General features: G+C 45.4%; 1 protein-coding gene across 8 annotated transcripts in view; it reads right to left on the bottom strand.

Moving 5' to 3' along the window:
* Window positions 1–22,109, bottom strand: part of add3a (adducin 3 (gamma) a) — a 100,677-nt gene that overhangs the window by 9,095 nt on the left and 69,473 nt on the right. For 6 of the 8 annotated variants that reach the window (XM_061064515.1, XM_061064535.1, XM_061064508.1 and 3 more), the window contains 11 exons: window positions 13,717–13,855; window positions 12,389–12,540; window positions 11,238–11,318; window positions 7,434–7,583; window positions 6,566–6,709; window positions 5,635–5,733; window positions 4,883–5,059; window positions 3,516–3,767; window positions 2,093–2,197; window positions 1,322–1,408; window positions 311–334 (listed from right to left, as the gene is read on the bottom strand). In XM_061064515.1, the coding sequence (XP_060920498.1) occupies window positions 311–334; window positions 1,322–1,408; window positions 2,093–2,197; window positions 3,516–3,767; window positions 4,883–5,059; window positions 5,635–5,733; window positions 6,566–6,709; window positions 7,434–7,583; window positions 11,238–11,318; window positions 12,389–12,540; window positions 13,717–13,855 (1,410 nt within the window). The remainder of the gene's footprint in view (window positions 1–310; window positions 335–1,321; window positions 1,409–2,092; window positions 2,198–3,515; window positions 3,768–4,882; window positions 5,060–5,634; window positions 5,734–6,565; window positions 6,710–7,433; window positions 7,584–11,237; window positions 11,319–12,388; window positions 12,541–13,716; window positions 13,856–22,109) is intronic. The other 2 variants (XM_061064557.1, XM_061064541.1) reach the window with 1 other exon arrangement.

Here is a 22,109-nt window from a genome sequence, read left to right as displayed (position 1 = left end):
CCGACAAACTCACAAAACGAGTTCCACACATGCACACTCAACACACATTTGATGACATGTCTAGATAACTGTGTGACAAATGACATGTCTAGATAACTGTGTGACAAATGATTCCTGAAAAAAACAATGTCATGCAAGAAGTGCAACTGATGCAGAATAAAAAAACGGTCATATGTCGTTCTAAGTTTGGTTCCTTTGAAAAAACACGACGTAAAGAAACACATGCAAAGTTCTGAAGAGGTCAGAATGTGTCAAATCAAAAACACCACGGCAACCAGAGACGATGTGAGAAACTCATGTGGATATTTACCAGGACGTTAATGTACACTGGATCCTTAAAGACAAGACACCGACCACAAAACCATCAGCATCAACATGTCCAGATGTTACAGCTGCACCTTCATAGTTCTGATCTGTTTTTATATGTTTTTTATTTCTCTTTAAAGCTTGAGTCCCCCTCTGCTGCTTCACTGTGCCTTTTGCAAACGTGCTCATGTGTCTCCATCTAGTGGTCACGGAGTGAAAGGACGCTGACGTGAGGTTCTTTTATTCACTGCCCATGACTCCATGTTGTACCTTTGACTCCTTGTTTTCCTGCAGCTGAGACGGCTTACTAAGACGGCTTACTAAGACTGAAGGGGACGTTCAGCACAGGTCATACAAAGAGCCGGGACAGATGTTAATTAGAAAGCTGTTTTCTCACAGGTTTCCCGACAGGCTGTCCTATATGATGCTCATTATACTGTAATACGTCCTTCACAGCTGATTTCTCCTGTTAGGTAATATGACAGGGGTCTAAGGAGCCAGACTTTTTGACTGGGGAGGCAGAACTGGGTCTGTGACTTCAGCAGGGGTGGGTGGAAGTGTTAAATGCACACACACACACACACAACCAGAAGGCCGGGGGTTCGATCCCCGGCTCCTGCAGCCACATGTCCGATGTGTCCTTGAGTAAGACACTTAACATCAAGTTGCTCTCGTTGCTTCGTCTTTGGCAGCGTGTGTAGGTGTGACCTGCGGTGTAGAAAGCGCCAATCACCCATCAGCTCCTCCGCTGCTCAGGAGGACGCTGCGTTTGTAATGTTTACAAGATATTCAAGATGAAATATCTGTGAAAGTTTTTGCCTTTATGTGATGTGTAGACGTGATCACAGAATGAACTAAAGAGTGGAGAAGGTCGTACTGATGAGCAGTTTGCTTTATTAGGAGCACGACGATCGCACTGTTGCTGTAAGGTGGTCTGATATACATGTGGTCAACAATCAGGGAGAAACTAGGAAACGTTTTTCAGAAGTGTGAACACGGGAGGGGAAAGTCTCACCCGTCGTGGAGCATCGACGGGGATTCCTGCGAGGTGCTGAGAGCGCGGGCCCGACGTCGTCACATCGAAGCGGTTCTGCTCTCTGATCTGTGATAGGAGAACAAAAAATAAAATTATGTAATCAGGAAGTGATACATATAAACAACTGACATCCTGTCACCTTCTCAGGTATACTTCCTTCTCATTTTTCAAACAGACAAACAAAATAAATAACGTGCGAGTTCAGTAAAATCCACGAATCTTAAATTCTTCGATTCTACAAGTTATTTATCAGACGCTTTCGTCCAAAGAGACGAACATCAGAGAGGAAGAACAACACGAGCGAGGAGGAGACAATGTCAGGAAGTGGAAACGAACAGATTTAAGTTTGATCAAACACACAGGTGCTGACAGGAAGTGACCAGAGGTGCGGACAGGAAGATTTTAAATTTACTTTTATTGATAATTTCAGTTTTTACACTCTGTAAGTCATGAACACACACATAGGCTGAAATACACACACACACACAGGACCCTATGGACATGCACTAATGGAGAGAAGCCAGAGTGACGGGGTGGCCCACAGCGGGTGCTCCTGAGCTGGTGGTGGGGGACTTGAACCGGTGACCCTCCGGTTCCCAACCCAAGTCTCTACAGACTGAGCTACTGCCGCCCGAAGTGACCAGCGGTGCTGACAGGAAGTGACTAGAGGTAGAGCACTTTTTAAAAAAAAAAAGTAAGGTCAACTTAAATGAATGAACGTAGCTGACTGAGAGACAGGGCTCGACTCACTTTCATCCTCTTCTGCTGCACTTCATTGGGGTCTGTGTTGAGAGGGACAAACTGGTTTGGATCCTCGATCCGGATCGGGGTCCCCGTCTCGTCGGCCTTCATCCACTGCAAAAAAAAGAGAGGAGGAAAAAACTGTCAGAGTAAAATAACCACTGAACACTCTGATGACTGATGTCTGTAATGAGATCTCCAGGATCAAAGTGAATCAGGGTGAAACAGGAAGTCTGCTATCCAAACTAACACAGCTTCTCTTTAGTTGCACTGACCAAACTTATTCAAGCTGCGTCATGATTCGTCTCTGGTTCGGTTTTTGATGCATCTCAAATGAGAGTGTAGTTTTTTTTAATTTTTTTTTTTTAAAGATTTATTTTTTGGGCTTTTTGTGCCTTTAATGGAGAGATAAGACGGTGGATAGAGCTGGAAATCAGGTAGTGAGAGAATAGGGAATGAGATGCAGGAAAAGAGCCACAGGCTGGATTTGAACCTGGGCCGTCCGCTTGGAGGACCACAGCCGCCATACATGGGGCGCGCGCACTAACCGTAGTTTGTTTTGTTCTTTATTGAACCGTAGGATTGAACATTGTCTCATAAGAGCTCACAACATGAACTGACTTCTTATTTACGTTACTTCACTCCCTCCTGAAACGCTCAGTCGCTTTAACCTTTAAAGAAAACATCACAGTGATAACGAGTTCATCATCCAGCAAAGATCCTGACTGACTCATGTCTTCCTCTCTGGATAACAACCCGGTTTCTTAAGATCTGTAAAATGTACTCTGTATCACCAGCGTTGTGTTCTCAAGGTAACGACTGGAATAGGCCGAGATCTGCAGAAAACAACCGGATTATTGTCATTTATCTCACGGGGAAACAGAGGAAAGTGAAATGGATGAATGCACCTCCTCCTCAGGCTTCTGTAGTTTTCTTAAAAGCAAAATCAACACAACCCAAAAATCTACTTTTTATTGTGTACCTGCTACTTATCTCTCGGACACGTCAAGTTGCATCAGAAAAGCCACCACTATCATGTCAGACCCCTCCCGCCCCCCCATCATCTCTTTGTACTGTTGCCATCTGGTCTAAGCCTCCAGAGGATCTGTGCAGATCTGCCACACGGAGCCATCAGGACTCTGAACTCCCTGTGCTACTCTGTCATGTAGTTCTCTTTTCAGCCTCTAGGGGGTGATCTAGGTTCAGGATTGAAACGACTACAGTCGAAACGAAACAATCTGCACTGACTGAGGAGGACATCTGTGTGATGTCACTTCCTGTTTGGGTTTATGATTTATCTGAACATCACTATGAGACGTCAACAGAAAATATGAATAATGATGTAAATCAGTAAAACCTGATCGTGGAGCTTTGTGTCACAGATGTTAGAATAAACCAATCCAGAGTAAATCTTTCTTTCTGTTCTGCTCACCGTGGTCGTCCGGCTGTTGTAGCGCTCCTCTCCGCCCTCCACGTTGACCTTGGTGTAGCTGTTGGGCGAGTTGAGCCAGCGCGTCTTCTCCCTCTGCTGCCGCTGCTGCAGGAACTTGAAGGGCAGCCGTGTGGCCTCGGCGTCCTCCTCGAACATGAACGCCGTGACCGTGGCCGGGATCTCCACGTCGCTCTTGTGCCTCGGCTTCTCTCGTACGATCGGGTGTCTGTAGGCGTAACCCGTCCTGTAGCCCTGCGGGGGGGAGGGGGGGGGGGGACATCACACTTAGCTTGGTGTAGGAGCCGACAGATTCATGACAGAGAAGACGAGAAGTCACAGTCAGAGAGACATTTCCTATCTGACACTTTCTCCTCCTCTTCCTCCTCTCTGCTTCCTTCTTTCTCCTCACCCCCTTCATCCTCCTCTTCCCCTCTCTGCTCTCTTTTTTCTCCTCATCCCCTTCATCCTCCTCTTCCTCCTCTCTTCTTCCTCCTCACCCCCTTCATCCTCTTCTTCCTCTCCCCTCTCTTCTTTCTCCTCCTCCCCCTCAATGTTCTCCTTGTTCTTCTCATCTTGGCTCTTTTCACACGCTCTCATTTCCCACGCTTTGTCCCCCTCATCTTTCTTGATCCTTCTGCATTTCAGACATTTTTTCTGCACTTTGCTTCATAAAGGAAGTTCCCCTTTATTCATCTTTATTTACTCCATCCCCTCCCTTTTCTTTAAGATCCAGAAACTGTCGCAGTCTGAAGGCTGGGTGAGAGAGGGAGACAGGAAGTGGAAATAAAAGGCTGGGTGAGAGAGGGAGACAGGAAGCGGGTGTGAAGGCTGGGTGAGAGAGGGAGACAGGAAGCGGGTGTGAAGGCTGGGTGAGAGAGAGAGACAGGAAGTGGGTGTGAAGGCTGGGTGAGAGAGAGAGAGAGACAGGAAGTGGGTGTGAAGGCTGGGTGAGAGAGAGAGACAGGAAGCGGGTGTGAAGGCTGGGTGAGAGAGAGAGACAGGAAGCGGGTGTGAAGGCTGGGTGAGAGGGGGAGACAGGAAGTGGGTGTGAAGGCTGGGTGAGAGAGAGACAGGAAGCGGGTGTGAAGGCTGGGTGAGAGGGGGAGACAGGAAGCGGGTGTGAAGGCTGGGTGAGAGGGGGAGACAGGAAGCGGGTGTGAAGGCTGGGTGAGAGGGGGAGACAGGAAGCGGGTGTGAAGGCTGGGTGAGAGAGAGAGAGACAGGAAGCGGGTGTGAAGGCTGGGTGAGAGGGGGAGACAGGAAGCGGGTGTGAAGGCTGGGTGAGAGAGAGAGAGACAGGAAGCGGGTGTGAAGGCTGGGTGAGAGAGAGGGAGACAGGAAGCGGGTGTGAGGACGCGTGGACTCACCAGGTTGTCCAGCATCCTCATCAGAGACTCAAACTCCAGCTCGCCAATCTTCCACTTATACTGGCCCCCCATGTTGACAGCAGCCGCCGTGGCCACAGCAAACACTCGTGATTTGTACTTCTCCTGGTCCAGCACGATCAGGTTGTCCACGCCGCCGGCACACGAGATGGCGTTTACCTTTAAATCACACAGAGGGAGAACATGTGAGCACAAACCGATGACAGTGTAACCCCCCACTATCCAATAAAAAAAGACCAGAATGTCCCTGAGTCTGACGCCGCCACACGACCAAAGGAATACACGCCACATGGCGTACAACAAACATGGTCGGGGGATTTATTTATAGAAATTAAGCCGGGCTTTGCAGATGGATTAATGTTTTCTTTTTGCTTGATGGGGGGGCGGGGGGGGGGGTTCAATCAGGAGATTTGGTATTCCTGTTAAAGCAGTCAGGAAACAATAACGTCTCTGAAATCCCTCGATCGAGTGACCACGAAGGCACGCAAGAATCCAAGAGCAGAAAAAACAACAAGAGAAACTCAGTCAACTCCAGGGCCGTTACCATCGGGGGGGGTTTGGAGTAGCAGAGAGTATCACTCCCATGATTCCCCACCAGCCTCTGCGTCATCTCTAGTTATTGTTTTGATTGATTGAACTGGGTTTTTAAGCTGACCAGAGTTCTGTTCTTTGGTCCGCACCAGACTTTGTTTGAGGGTTCAACCGATGTTGTGTTGTGCGTCACGTTTGTGTACCTGGATTTCGCAGGCGTAGTGGGCATTGTAGATGTAGTGAAAGGCCTCTTCGATAGTCTCCCCGAGAGCAACCACACCGTGATTCCTCAACACCAACACCTGCAGCACAAACACAGAATCTCTGATTAGAAACAGAAGAAGGGCCCATAAGACCGACTTTTTAAATTAGTAAGTTACCAGCAACACATTTGGATTTTATGCTCAACAACAAGGGTTAGGTCACTCGATGATGACAGCAGGACCTAGCAAGAGACCAGCAGTGAAAATTCACTTGAACGCCCAGTTTAAAAAAAAAAACCTTATCATGTTTCAATCAATCAAACTTTATTTATATAGCACCTTTTAGACAAATTAAATTGCAGTTCAAAGTGCTTTACAAGAGTGCAGAACAGTTATTGACAAACGAAGTAGTTTATAAAATAATTTATAAAATCATTGAGAGACTAATGCACACCAATAAGAATTTAAAAATATGTATAAAAAGAGATGTGCTGTGTTCCAGGTCTTGCTTATGTTTCCTATTTTAGACCAGCCAAACACTGATGATAAATTAATTCCACTGCCAGCACTTCAACATAGAATGTTTCCTTAATGTCTGATCATACAGTAAAGTCACTTTATCATTTCACTCACTACACATCTTACTGATTGGACCTTCGAACAAATCCAACTCAAAGAGGCCACTGCATCTGACCAGGAAGTAGCTCCACTTGTGACCTTTTTTAAAGACACAGTGTAAGGTTAGCAGTTTCTCCTTGCCTTCATGCTAAGCTAAGCTAACCTAAGCTAACCAGCTATAAGATGTACCTTAAGTTTTGCTCCATGAATTTCAAGCATGTCTCCATCATCTCTCTTTAAATTATTGAAAGCTCATTAGCATATTTCTAATGAGCCAGTTCCCCTCTATCAGTGCACAGTTTTCTCTGACTACCTTTGTCGATGGTCCCAGGGCCTTCTGCAGCTCTTTGCGCTCCTCCTGGTCGTCCAGGCTGCCCTGGTAGTTGTAGTAGGCGATGTCACCCAGGACCAATGCTTCTTGGGAAATGGGCAGGATGCCACACTTCATGGATGACACCTAAAGCAGCAAAAAGGTGCAAGGAGACATACATGAGGGAAGAATATGTAAAAGCTTTTTTTATTCATCTCAGTCTCCAGCTGAGACTTCTCTACGATTAACTTGTGTGAAAAATTAGGGCTGGTTAAAAAAATCGATTCATCAATGCATTGCAATTATTATTTTCCCAATTCAATATCAATTCAGGGAAATCCTGAGTTAGATTTTTGTTGTTGTAATGACGCCCCTCTCCACTGGGGGCACTGTAGGTGCTGTGAATTCAGCTCAGGCACAATTGTGCACTTCAGATCATACTGTACTTCAATGTTTTATTCTTTGATTGTTAAAGAATAATGAAACGATAAAATACATCTGAGTCAACAAATATAACAAATATGATAACAAATATCAGAAGGAACTGTGACTAGTTATCTGGGTATGCCTGTCATCTGTATGTATTATTAAATCGATTTTGAATCGTGACCCAAATAATTGAAATAGAATTAAATTGTGAGGTTGTGGACAATACCCAGCTCTAAGAAAAATACTTAAAACTGAATAACAAAATAAAAGATGACCCTATATTTGGTGCCTAGGATTTCTATTTTTGTTGCCGTGGTACTGAGAAAGACATTTCCTGTCAGAGAGCCCTCCAGGTGTTCTGACGCATAATCAGGAGGATTCAGGGTTCACTCGTTCATTTGCAGGATGGATTTGAAAACTTTGTGGCGTCACGTGAACTTACAGCAGCCGTGGCCGGAGTGTGCACGTGTATGATGCAGCGGATGTCTGGACGCATGGAGTAGATGGCAGCGTGGGGGCTGAAACCTGCGGGGTCGACCCTCAGGTTGGTGGAGCCCTGATCGATCACGTCGCCGATGATGTTGACTTTCACCTGGAGAAAGAGAGAGAGAGGAGACGACATCAGCGGAGGATTCAGGGACCCTGGAAGTGGAAGTGGAGCGCGTTTCCTTTTCTAAACAGGAAATCAAACACGAGCCAATCAAGCTTTTGCTGCATCATGTAGACGACTCTCCGGAGAAGGGACGAGAGGAAACATGATGAGGAGAGCTGAGGGAGACTGTCAAACTAACCATGCCCAGATCCATGTAATCAAATCAAACACAACCAGATGTATCACTCACACACACACACACACACACACACACACACACACACACACACACACACACACACACACACACACACACACACACACACACACACACACACACACACACACACACACACACACACACACACACACACACACACACACACACACACACACACACACACACACACACACACACACACAGCTGATAAACTGCCAACGAGAACCAAAAAGACATCAACACAAGTCCAAATCAATGAGCATGAAGACAGAAATCAAATGAGCAACGATTCCTCCGCTCCGTCCTCTCCTCAACAGGAAGTCAACTGAAGTATCTCCAAGGAACATGAGTGAGTCAGAGAGCGGACATGACAGCCAGGTAGCAGTTATTAGATTACAGGACAGGAGACATGAGAAATGGAGGGGCGGACAGGAGAGAGTTAACCAGAGAAACAGCGAAAATAGAGACACTGAAAGTCAATAACAAACAGAACACACAGCTTCCTGTCCTCACAGTGACCATGTGTTGTTCTGTGATACAAACCAGTGTGTGTGTGTGTGTGTGTGTGTGTGTGTGTGTGTGTGTGTGTGTGTGTGTCAGGCCACAGCACAGTTTGCACTCGTTAAGGTTGATCACAGATGAAATCTGCTCTCATGAACAAGTTATCACAAACACACACAGAGTGTCTTTGATGTAAACAGTCATCTTCAGGTATTTCACTGCCAGGCAACAAATGTTTCCAGACCAACAGACTTGAATTGATCCTTCAGCGTTGATCACTGCAGTCTGATCAGCTCCGTGTGGAGTTCAACTTCTTCAACTAAGTAAACTCAGTTAAACCACTTTTGATATGAGTCTGGCAGTCCGTTCTTCTACTCTACCATTGTAACCTTCTCTGTCTCTGACTTTTTATGCGCCATGAATCTGTGCCACCTCCGTAAATGCAAATGTAATTATTTTTGCAGAGCAGCAAGAAAAATGATGTCAATGTGAGAGTGCAGAAATCTGCAGTTCCTCACGTGTCCACTTGAGGCTGCACAAGCCAAGGAGCCCACTTTAGGTTCTTAGGTTCTTTCCCATATTATTAAAATTATAAAATGCTTATCTTACAGCAGAGATAAATATGTTTACACCCTGGCTCATTAAAAAAAAAAAGATAACTGGTCCATTTGGATTTAAAAAGGCTAAGTGTTATCTGCTAATTTGCATAATAAGGGGCGTGGCTGGGTTGACAGACGGGTGGGCGACTTGTCACTGTTTGCCAAGAGACTTATGGCTCGCCTTAGCTCCGCCTCTTTACCCGATCGAAGGTTAGGTTGAGATAGCATTTCCAATAAGGCAACCGCCACCATCGGGCTTCACAACGCTGTTTCAGACACCAGTGAGTGACATCACTGAGAATGTTTCCAAAACCATGTTTCATCGTGCACAAGGGAATGTTTTTAAAGAGCCGTTATTACGCCTTGGGGCATTCATAAATGTACATGAAGTTCTATTGGTCTACCAGTCTGTGAATTTCATACTGCCTTACAGCGTGAGAGAGCACGGCACAGCAGGAGCTCCACACACACACGCACACTCGGACATGGACGGACACACACACACACGCACACACACACACACACACGCACGATGGAAACGGTGTCCTTTTCGAAAGTTTCCACTCTTTACATTCATACTAGCACAAAAATTTAAAAACTATGAATTTATATAAAATGTAAAAAATAAGTCGGAGCGTGCTCGATGGAGCTGAAAACCCTGAGACGAGTCCTGAGTGCTGTTCCGCCTGTAAACAGCCTCACAGATGGATGACTGAATATTGATCTCTCAGCCAGCAGAGGGAAGTTAATGACACCAGCCGAGCGTAACTAACTACATGTATATACAGCCACAGTGACGGGCAGCTGTGGGACGATCGAACATCGATGGGTTTACACATCACATGTCCGGTCCAGGATGAGGTCACCCCGTCACGTCCTTCAGAGCGCCCCGGGGTCACAGCTGACACGGAGGCCCCTCTGACAAACATAGCACTGCTAATTATAAAGAGAAGCCAAAGGACGTGTGAGGAAGAATCTGAAATGTGACTCGAGTGGGTGGAAAGTTGGATAACAAGGAGTGTGTGGAGGACGGGGAAGCAGAAGTGTGAGTGTGTACGCAGCTCAAACTCAACGTCTCTGAATGTCTCCAAGGTCAACAGGAAGTGGACAGCCTGAACTCAAACCAAGACGATAAGAGGCAAACAAACGCAGACTGTTGATGTGAACTGAAACCACCCCACCTTCATGTCAGAAAGGGACTGAGAGGGAGGGGTCTAGACTCCATCAGGGGGTATCACCACCACCACCAGGGTCTAGACTCCATCAGGGGGTATCACCACCACCACCAGGGTCTAGACTCCATCAGGGGGGCTATCCTATCTTGGTGTTGGCCTCGTTTCTTTGGAGTGCATGATGTCATCATGAACTTTTGTATTTATTCCCGAGTTCCTAACGCACGATGCATACCTGTGAAAGATTTGACTCTCTCTCTCTCCCCCCCCATCTTTCCCTCTCTCTCTCTCTCAGGCGGCAACAGCGAGCAGGTTATCAGCTGCAGCTCAACTTTGGCACAGTTTGGGTGTAGATCTCAGGCTGCAAAACACTCGGGCGGGTCAGACTGTGAAATCTGCCCGTCAGCAGCGCCGTTAATACAATCCAGCTGTCGACCCACGACTGCAGTCACATTACACAGGTGTGTGTGTGTGTGTGTGTGTGTGTGTGTGTGTGTTTGCACAGGTGTTGAAGATAAAACAGGAAAGAAGCAAGATGAAGCAGAACAAACGTTTGGAATGTCACAGAAGAACAAACGTGGAGTTATGTGGCTTAGTTTGAGATATGAAACAAACTGCTCCACCAGAAACATGAAAACATCTGAGGAATTATTCTCCGCCAGGAAGCTTTAAATTATCGTGTTGGTCTTGTCTCGGTCCTCTGCTCTCGGGTTTGTCTTGGTCTCGGTTAGTGTGGTCTTGACTATACCACTAGAAGAAGTCTCGCACTCTGCAGGGGATCAGGGACATGATCCGATCTTTGTCTCGGTGTCTCTTACGTTTTACAGTCCAGCAGATATCGGACTGATAGAGGCGCCTCTCTCTCTCTCACTCATTGATTGTGTTATTATGTGATTTATCAATGATTATGTGACTGTGTTCAGGTGTATTTCAGAGGGCGCTCTACAATGTGACCTTAGTCTGATGAACACCGGGTGGAGCCCTGCAGTGTGCGAGCCGTCTTTGTTTTAATTAACTTCAAATCAAAGCTTTATCTTTGTATCCAGTCCTCCCTTGTTTTGTCATATTCTCTGTTTGACCCCTGAAATCTCATTTGGACTCCACTCGTGTATCTGAACAGCTGCCATATGAGACAGGCTCTACGACTGGTCAGGTTTCTTACCAGGTTGGCTGCAGACGCCTCGGCGAATGAGAGCCCTCGGGGGATGATGAGGATGTGGTCCTGCTCTTTACTGACACGACCCTGAAACAAGAAACATGAAGCTCTTCAAGACAATGCTCTTTTTTTTTTTATACAAACAAGAGAGGAACTGTGGTACGATACAGTTTTGCAAGCAGATTTAGACAAAAACAAACAAACAAACAGACAAACAAAACAAAAGGAAAAGGGTCAGTAAATAAAATGAATGAGGGACAAAATAAGAAAATGAGCAAACAGGACAAAGAAAAACATGGTGACAGTATAGTAACAAAATTATGTAAAATAACACTGATGGGATAGGTTGTACACATGGTGACGATTTTTAGTGTTATTTGTTTATTTTTGTTTTTCACTTTGTATGGGTGCTAACATGATGATTGGCAAATACAGACTGTTTGTAAATTATATTAAAATTGTTGTGCTGATTTCCTCTCTCCTCCTTGTTTACCTGTCTGGTTCTGCTGTGGCAACAATGCTCTTTGAATTATGAAGTGTGTCAAATATCTGATCTTAATGCCTTCGACAACCAGCGAGGAGTCAGAAATCACTTCAGCTAATGTGCTGAAAAAGGAGAGTATGCACAGTCCTGACAGCAAATCTGTGAACCCTGTGGGGGGCGGGGCTTCCTCCCTTAGGGTCTGGCGGCCCCCCTCAAACATGTAGCCTGGACCCTGCAGCTAGCAGGTTCCCTCCCTGCGGTCTGGGGAGTGACCCTGAGGGGCCGGGCTAGGAAGACGTCGTTCTCAGCCCCTCCTGCAGGCACCGCCTCGGTCTGACACCCCTACATCAGCTGGTTACCCCTCATCCTCAAGCCCCCCCCTTCCCCTACAAATATCACCTGTCACACAGCAACATGCACACACACCTATCCATCAATAAACACCTATTCAAACACTTTTTATCACACACATTCCTTTCTTTTCTTTCCCTGTATTTTGTGGTGTTTTTGTTCTTTTGGTTTTGTCTCTTTAATCTTTTTTTTTAAATTCTTAAACTCCCGCCGTCTGTTGACAGCCCAGCCGTCTTTCCTGTCCTCCCTCTCTACATCTTTTGAACTGTCTTGCACCAACGTGCACGTTTTCATATACATTTGTGCTCTTGCTGCCTCTTACTGTGATGAAGGAGTTGGGGAAGTGGGCCCAGCTGAACAGGTCCACCAGTCTGTAGAGGCTGGCCAGTTTACAGCGGGTCAGCTTCTCGCCCTTCACCATCGTGCTGGATTCCACCCCGTACATGTCGTTGATGGGAGTGACCATCCCCAGACCTGAAAACAGGACATGTTGCACAAAGTCAAGAGAAAGAAGCAGAGTATATATTTATATCAGGGCGGTCGGCAGGTTCCATGTTGATTTGCACATGAAGCAGGAAAGTTGTAAGATTACTCTACAATTCTACAATTCACTTAGCAGACACTTTTATCCAAAGCGACGTACATCAGAGAGTAAGTACAACACAAGCAAGGATCTAGAAAAAAGGGAACAATGTCAGTAAGAGCAAATCAGCTTTGAGTCCGATTGGTTCTTGAGAGCTCTTATCAGTATAGAAACCATCTTATAAGTCATCGTTATCAAACAAAAACCATCGTCATTACCATCATCATCATCATCATCAATAATATCGAGACCATCATCATTAAGTTAGTAGGTATTCATGAAAGAGCTGGGTCTTTAGCTTTTTCTTAAAGGTGCAGATGGATGTTACCTTAAAATTAAAATCATATTGTCCTCATGAAAGAAGGATAAATGAACTCATAGTGCTCCTGATATTTGAAGGAGAAGGAGCTGCATGTGTGAACGCAAACACCTACATGTTTCAGTCCTTCTGAAATGATCGAGATGTTTTCAGGACTGTTTTTGTGAAAACGGTTTTAATCACTCGGGTGGTAGAAGAAGTCTGACACAACAACAGCCAAGAGGACCGGCGTCCAACATCTGTCTCCCTACCTAATGATGTGTCTGACACATCTGGCTCCACATCAAACAGAGTCCTCGTATTGGGAGGTGAAGTAAACAACATTCTGACCTTGAACACTTTGTTTACCGACTCAGACTTACTCATTAAGGGTCCGTTTAAAGGACAAGCTGAACTCAACTGCTACATCGCCTTTCGACGTGTAATTCAACATTAGCTGTGCATTCCAGCGCTGTGATTGGAAGCAGACGTCACATATGGACTCCTGGTCAGATCTCACAAAGGATCAAAATCACAGAGAAATATGCGCAGCTCTTCCGGCGTCTGGGGTTTGGTCGTCTCAGAGTATTATACGCCCCGAGGCACTAAAAGCTCACGTATGGGTACAGATGTCCTTTCCTCGAAAAATGTGATGTTTTTAATTTTTTCAGTGGGGTTGAAAGCACCCTGAGGGCGAGGGCGGCATGTTCTGCTAAATGTTAGTGTCTGGTTGCCCGGGGTAACGGGACACGGCACGGTAGGTACTCACTGAGGGGGGAGGTGTTGAAGCCGGCCACAGAGCTCGCCATGAAGAAGTCGGCGATCTGTCTAAGGGCCAGCAGGCCGGTGGGGTTGTTCCCCTTCCTCTGCTGCTCCTGGATCAGACCCTCCAACTCTTCTTTGAAGGCCTGAGAGAGAGAGAGAGAGAGAGAGAGAGAGAGAGAGAGGGGGGGGGAGAGGGGGAGAAAGAGATAGAGAGAGGGGGAGAGGGGGAGAAAGAGAGAGAGAGAGAGAGAGAGCGGGAGAGGGGGAGAGAGAGAGAGGGAGAGGGGGAGAGAGAGAGGGAGAGAGAGAGGGGGAGAGAGAGGAAATAATGAGACCAGAATTCCTTTATTGCAGACAGGACGGTGTACTTTAGGCCTGAAAATGAACCGTATCATACACCTGTCTGTTTCACATCAATCATTGAAGAAGTCTAAGTTAAAAAGCTGAGGCGTCTTATTCCCCCTCAATCAGGTATTATGCGGCTTAAACATCACTTCAACAGGGAGCCTCCGAGCCGTCCATCCCCTTGACATGTGATGACATTTTCCAAAATGAAAAGATAAAAGACAGAAATGAGACGAGAGCGATGAGAGATTAAAGGGGGGGGGGGGGGGGGATTAACGGAGACAGGGACGTTAAGATTTAAGAGACGTGGGAACATTAAGTGGGAATAAAGACACAGAGGAAGAGCGAGACGTGTTAATCACAGATTAGACCAGCTCCTTGGGTGTCACTCTCAATTGTCTTCAAAGCCTCTACGAAGCTGGCTCACGATTGGCTGGGTACCCTACAAGGTGAATCACGATTGGCTGTTGGGTGATATGGAAAGTGTGTGGCTAATCCTCGTGTTGAATCCACAGAACGTTAAACTTCTAACATGCTCTTATGAAGCATCAGATTCACACTCAGATTCTCTGGATGATTTCATGCTTCACTTTCAATCAAAGGAAATGTTCTCAGACAGAACTAAAAGAGCGACACAGAAACTGCACGTCTATGAACACGATGAAGACGGTTTAAACCTCCAAACACAGACTGCTTCTTATAAACCGGTGCGACTTATATTCACCATTTTACTGTACTTTTCCCCCAACAGTTCCATCCATCCATTATCTTTACCGCTTTTCTCGTTTGGGGTCACCGGGTTGGCTGGAGCCCATCCCAGCTGTCACTGGACAAGAGGCGGGGTTACACCCTGGACTGTTCACCAGCCAATCACAGGGCTTTCCCCAACAGTTCTCAAGCTGAATTCTCTTAACTTAAAGGGATACTTCACCTGTTGAAACATGAATCTGTATTGACATTGGGTCATATACATATATGTAGAAATGTGAAATACCTTTTGAAGTTGGTGCCTTCTTGGCCGAGAAAAGGCAGAAAGTGTCTTTTTGGCTCATGTGGATGAAAGACACCAAATCCCAGAATGCACAGCACTGCAGGCCACTCCCACTAAGGTCCTCTAGTTACAGACATATTTACTTCAACACATTAGGCCATTTCCTCAACTGATTCCGAGATTTCTTCCAGAATTGATCTTGGAAATTCCTGGCAGAAAACAGACTCTATGTCTGTGTCCATAGGCAAACAGTGAGAGCACCGACACTACCAGTCTGCCCCAACTCGAGCCGGCCCGGGCTCTTCGTCGACAGGCAGGCCTTATGTCTCGGCTGCTGAGCTGGCAGCGGCCGGCGGCGGCCAGCAATATATAAATATAGCCCATCTCAGGGGAAAATGAGGGCGTGATGCACAACCATTCAAAATACTACCAGGTTTCTAATTATACAAAGCTTAATGCAAATAGGTGAAGTATCCCTTTAAGCTGTCACTTCACAACGTATGTCACATAGAGGTCAGAGGTTTCTCAGATTCCAGAAATGTGGTGTGGATCTGATCGATCTTGTAGGGTGCATAAAGTTTGGAGTCCGTCTCTATTTCTGGGATATTTTCAGCGTTTGGTAAAGAGATGGAAATGTCTGACTGTCTTCACTGGTCTCGTCTGCGAGTCCACTCAAAGTTGGTGGTGGAAAAAGGAAACCAGTGATGGTCGTTTGTGGCCCAGTCTGAGAGTAAAAATAGTCCCGGACACAGTTTTACTGCGCTGACTCTTCTAGCACGGCTACATCCAACATTCATGCTTTTATTCCATTCCAAGTGTAAAAGCAACCGTAAACATTTTCCCCAATGGAGCTTCTCCTTTGCACGGAAACATCTCTGACACATTACTTCCTCTCTTATCTGCCCACCCCCCGCCTCCCATCCAGTCCCCCAATGGGACTGTCCATTAGTGTCATATTAATGAAGAGTTGGTCTTTGGTTTTAAGCCTGTGTGTGTGTGTGTGTGTGTGTGTGTGTGTGTGTGTGTGTGTGTGGGGGGGGGAGTTCTTTCATAAGTGGAGAATCCCCGGAGCACTGCTGGTTCTGACCCCAAGCCAGACATTCCTCTGTCCCAAGAGGCGAGGTTGTTATGGAAACAGGCCTGTTGCGGATGTCTGACGGCGGTGGGTCAGAATTTTTTTGTTTTTCAGCTGTTGCTGTTATTCTGAGTATTTCTGTTTCATGGAATAGTTGTGTTATTACTTTGACATTTGAGCCACAGCGCTAAAGATTCAGTTTATTTGAGCCACATAAAAGACACACAATTTTCAGGCAGAGTGTGCGTTCCTCACTCGACTCCACTAGAAAAGATCTCTGTGATGGAAAGCCTGCTAGCTTAATGCTATCTTGGCACTAGCCCTGTTCAGACTGCCGAAAAAAGGCGTGATATTTACGTCCCTGTGAGGTTTTGCACAGTTGTAAAACAGAGAAAAAGGCAAATATACAAGACTGTGTATATACTTTTTTTTTTACAGGAATGAAGGAACTACCCTTCCCACAATCCATTGCAATGATAGTTTATTGCCCTTTCTTTCTGAACATCACAGAACTTCAGTGGTAGCAGTCGACAGCCGAAGTTCACGGGGGCGGTAAACGTATTACCTTGCTAACAGAGGGCTCTGCCAATCAGAGATGTCGCTGTGACACTCTAGGATTGTGGGTAGTGTAGTTCTTTTCTCCAAGAACATAAATAAACCATGTTGTTCTTAAAACGAGGTTGATACCAGATGAACTTGTGTCTTACACAAGAACATAAACCACCGTTTCACACTCAGGTAGCTCGTGGTCAGTCTACCTGTGATGATTATGACATTGTGGCTAATAATCAAATCCGCTACTTGGCTAAGTGCCTGGCTAGTGACCATTGGCTGTCAACTTCTTTTCAAGATGCATTGTGGGACACTTTGAGTCCAAAATACAGAGTGTAATGACTTATGAAGCATTCTGACAGGACTACGAAATGTGAAACTCACTGTACGACGGACTACATAGTGAGCAAGGAGTTAGAGATGTTGGTGACACTGCCACCCTGTGCTACATTGACACTTTTAGCTAGCTTGGCAGCGTTCGATAGCTAACAACACTGGTTGTTGGCTCAGCATACAAGCTGTTAAACTAAAACTGACACACTGTCACCTAGTGTTAAAGCATTCGAGATCGGTCTTGGTTTAACGGGGGTAAACAGCTCTCTGCAATGTTTTGAATTTGGACTGCAGTACCCATTTTAAACACTAGGGGCCAGAGTTACGTAGTGCTCCTTTAATGTACAGACAAATTAAATTCAGACAAACTTTGAACACAGCAGACTCACTGTTTGAGGAAAGAATCCTCTGACTTAACACACGAGCGACACAAACACGCATGCACGCACCAGCAGGCATCTGCTCTTCAATTTGTGTTTGTGTGTTTCCAAGAAGATTATGACAGCAGGGATTTGATTTCCATCATCTAAACAGATTAATCCTTGGGCCTAAAGTGGATCGTATCATTAATATTTCAGCAAACCTTCCACATCTGGAGGAATAACAACATCACACATGTGGGTGTGATTTGTTTTTTTGCTGCTGTTGCGTGACTGCTCGACTTACAACCAAAATACAGGGACAGAAGTTTTAAAATGACATTACATCATCGCACCACATTCGCCGAACAACAGCTAAAATATCCATCCCATATCCTCAATCCTTCAAGATTAAAAGCAGTGACAAGCAGCCAGGCCTCTCCGTATACACAAGGGGGAAAAGGGATCCAATCAGAGAAATGAAGAAGGGTTCTCGTGACTGCTCCAAAATGGCAAAGGCTAATCTTTGAAAATGGAACAGCAGCAGTCTTGAGAGTATTAGTAAGTCGACAGACAGGTTGGAGGTTGTCCAACTCTTCAGCCTGAGAGCGGCTGGAGCACTGAAACATGGCCACTTACTGACATTGATTTTACCCCTTTTCTACCAAAGTAAACTGGAAGCTGGTGCTAGTACTGGTGCAGAGCTGGTTCAACTGGTGAATGTCTAAGAACCGTCACTGAATATCAGAATCAGAATCAGGGTTTATTGCCAAGTACATTTAAACATACAAGGAATCTGACTTGGTGTATTGGTGCTAAACAATTAACAAGGAAATAAAGCAGAACTAGCAACAACTTAAATAATACAGTATAAGAAGCTATTACAATATATAAAATATAATTTAAAAATGTAAAATGTAAAATGTAAAATGTAAAATATAAAATATAAAATATAAAATATAAAATATAAAAAACAAAATGTACAAAAGGTGCAATGTAGGAGCTGTGCAGTGGACTATGACAAAAAATCTTCGTGTGTGTAACTACTCACAGAGTGCATGTAGGGAAGATAATATGTAATATAATATATAGTATGTCTCTGATTTCCCGGCAGCGCGCCATCTCCAAGCACAACAACAACAACAACAACAACAACAACAGAGGTCTACATCGTCTCATTTCAAGTATTGCTCCTGGCTTTGCAAACCTACATCGACATTCCAACACGACGGGTCTAGGATTTGAAGGATTGATCTACTTCTATGAGAAGTTTATGTAGGTCAAAGCCTGAGACTGGATGGGGCACTGAAACATGGCCACTGACGGTGAGGAAACGTTGATTTTAGAAGTATGTGTAGGTTTTCCGTCATCCAGGTCATGGTAATCCAAAGTCAACTGGCCTTGGTTGCAGATCTTGAAGACATTTCCTTTCTAGCTCCGCCCCCCAGTTCAGAACTGACATATCCTTTTGGAGGGGGAGAGGTGAAACGTCTTCAAGATCTTCAAACAAGTCCATTCATGCACATTCATACGCTCCCGATGAAGCAGTGGGAGCAACTTGGGGGTTAAGTGCCTTGCCAAAGGACACATGTGGCTGCAGGAGCTGGGGATCAATTCCCCGACCTTCTGGTTGAGCCACAGGTTCCCCTGGTGGGAAATGGTTTCCTAGTTTTCCTCCAACAGTCAGTCTGAATGAGCGGTACGACTCAGGCTTCACCTCAGGACATGACATCAGGGCAGATGCTTCTTGAAAGAGCGTTTTATTGGAGCTGAACTGTTTCTGGATAGTAAACAAACAAACAAACGTTTTCATAAAAGCATCATGGGAGTCACATTCTCCGAGGGACAATAGACACCGTTCCTCAAACTCTTAAGACAACAGGATATTTCTAGTCTTCCAGGAGCTCGTGTCTTATGACTTCCACTGAAGTTTCCTTTCCTCGTCTTTCCCTTCTATATGGCTTCCTGATTGTTTCAAACACAGACGACACCTAAAGGGCTCTGCCTCATCCCGTGGGAAAGGACAACACGACTTCTCATGACTGGTGGAAGTATGATGCTCACAAAAAATAGAAGCCGTCGGCGCCCTTTAAAGATGAATCCCTATTTTCTGATACAAACTATTGCAAGCACTCTTTTGGGAACTGAAACGTCGCCAATGTTTTTGAGAAATTCAGAAAGTGTGCAGGCGTTTTCTTTCAAGTTTTTTTGTGTGTATCTTTTTGCCTTTAGTAGATCGGACAGTTGAAGAGAGATTGGAGACGCTGGGAGGACGACATGCAGCAGAGGGTCGAGGTCGGATTTGAACCCACGGCTGCTGCAATGAGGACTACAGCCGCTGTACATGGGGCATGCATCATAACCACTAGGCTACCAGCGCCCCCCCATGTTCATTCCTCTCCTATGCATCTATCTATAACTATCTAACAGAGACTGTTTTAATACACCTGAAATCTAAAAGCAGTAAAGTGTGGAACATTTTAAATAACCTTAAAGAGCCCATATTATGCCCTTTTTGGGGTTCGTATATTTAATGTACCTACTTTTGTACGTTCACAATAGCTAAAGTTAGAAAAAAGTGTCTGTTTTCATGTACTGCTCCTCCTTGCTCCCTCTACGCTCTGATTCCTCAGCTACACTCTGTTGAGCCCACACTGTTAGACCCCACATGGGCTAAGTCTGCTCTGATTGGTCTGCTGATCCGCTCTGTCGTTATTGGTCAGTTGCTCAGCGCGCTTCTCAGCTCAACATGAGCTGCAGGGCTTGCCACAACGAGCCAATGGGCTTAGATCAGTGATCTCACACTGACAAGACGTCACACTGACAAATTTTTATCGAGGGGGGCTAGAACCGAGCGTTACATGCAGCTAATGCTACAGCTAACAGGAGGACGTAGGAGAAGCCACGTTTCCGCGGACTTTGAATTTTTGCACATAGATGTGCCTAAACATGCACAGGACACTTGGAAAACACACTAAAGGGCATATAAAACCAGAAAAAGCATAATATGGGACCTGTAACACACTGTGATTCAGCCTGTCTGAAATCAAGTAACCTAACTAAACTAATCTACGCTTTACGAGCTGATATCAAATGTCTAATCCGGTTTCCTCGTTGCTGTAAACTTTGTGTTTTTGTGTCGTTTCCTGTCGCAGGTTCAGATTACATTCTCACACATACAACACCTCATCACAGGTCACCTGAGAGAACAGAGTGACCTGAATACCAGGTCTCCTGGTGATCTCATCGCAGCTCTTAACAGGAGGCATAAACCCAGACAAGTAGAAGCAGAAACATACATGAGATGTAGATGTAGAGATACACGCACGCACACGCACACATACACGCATGCAGACCAGGTGAGGCCTTTAATTTCACTCACAACCTCTCCACTTATTTCAGCACAATGCTCTTCTTTCAGGCCGCCACAACATGACAGTGTTACAAAGAGGTGCCAGCCTGCAAGCTTGCAAAGTCTATTGATTCCCCCCCCCAAATCCAACCTCGAGAGTGTGCGTCAGTTAAATTGGTCCCCGACTCCAGCTGCAGCGTCTCCCTGCTCTGAATGAACTCCCTTTCCTTTTTCAGCGAGGGATGAACTCACTCACCCCGATCGTTGGGATTGATATCGCTCTTAAAAACGACCAAATGTTTCATTGTTTGGAGACGAGTCTGTATTCTATGTGTGGAAGCATAGGAGTGTATTTCTCTCCGATTACAGATCCAGAGGTAGAGTATATTTAGATGTTCTTTTACTTAAAAATTGTTTAACAGACATCCACTCTCTGTAACTAACTGGAATCACCTTTATGTAAGGCAACATGAAGCGGGGGATTACTGTGGCACTGAGAACCAGTCAGATGCTGTCGTGACTGACTGAGTCTAACAAACGGTTCTGGTTTCATAACACTGAACTGATGCCATCGACAAGGAACTGTATTTAATGTGGATTTGTCACGTCATGTCTGATACCCGACCGGCTTAATAAGGCCGTTACTGGCTCTGATAGCAGCACAGCACAGGGACTTCCTGCCTCTATAAAAAAAACAAAAAAACATCTAAACATTTATTTAAATGATTTCCTGAAACATTTCTGATTGACTGCAAATGATAAAGTGGATTATAGTTGAAAGCTGGAGAGGGTTGTATAAAGTTGACATCGTGGTCACAGAGGTTACTCTTCTGACTTTGGGTTGAACCATAGACTGAATAAAACATGGCTGCAGTCTCAGTGACATCACCCATTGGTTATGACACCAAAGGATGCATGGGGTCGACATGATTGCCATTTTGGAAATGCTGACTCAACCCAACGTTCAGTCAATCTAGTAGCAGGTGGAGTAAAGGCGGGCCTTAAGCACTGAGCTGCTGTGGAGAAAGACATTTCACATTTAAGAATTAGTGGAAACCATCGACTGTATAACACAGTGACAGCACCCATCTGTTTCTGAAGCAGACTTTTGAAGCCAGATGATGGCGGTCGCCATGTTGGAAACACTGTCTGCAACAACTCAACCTTCAAACAGGCAAAGAAGTGGAACTGAAGTCAAAATATGCCACGCCCCTAACACGACTAAAGACAGAGTGTAAGCAGGTTTAATTCTGCTGGAAGCATTAGCATTTTAAATTTCCGGCTTCCGTTTTCAACACTGGGAGCGCGTAGCTGACCTGACTGACAGGTGGGCGCCGTGTAACGGTTTGTCAGGAGGTTTAAAACCCGCCTCAGCTCCAGCTCTCAGCCT

Source organism: Labrus mixtus, chromosome 2 (genome assembly GCF_963584025.1).
Source record: "Labrus mixtus chromosome 2, fLabMix1.1, whole genome shotgun sequence".
Taxonomy (NCBI): domain Eukaryota; kingdom Metazoa; phylum Chordata; class Actinopteri; order Labriformes; family Labridae; genus Labrus; species Labrus mixtus.
Note: the sequence above shows the minus strand (reverse complement) of the source record. Positions and strands in the feature narration are given on the sequence as shown.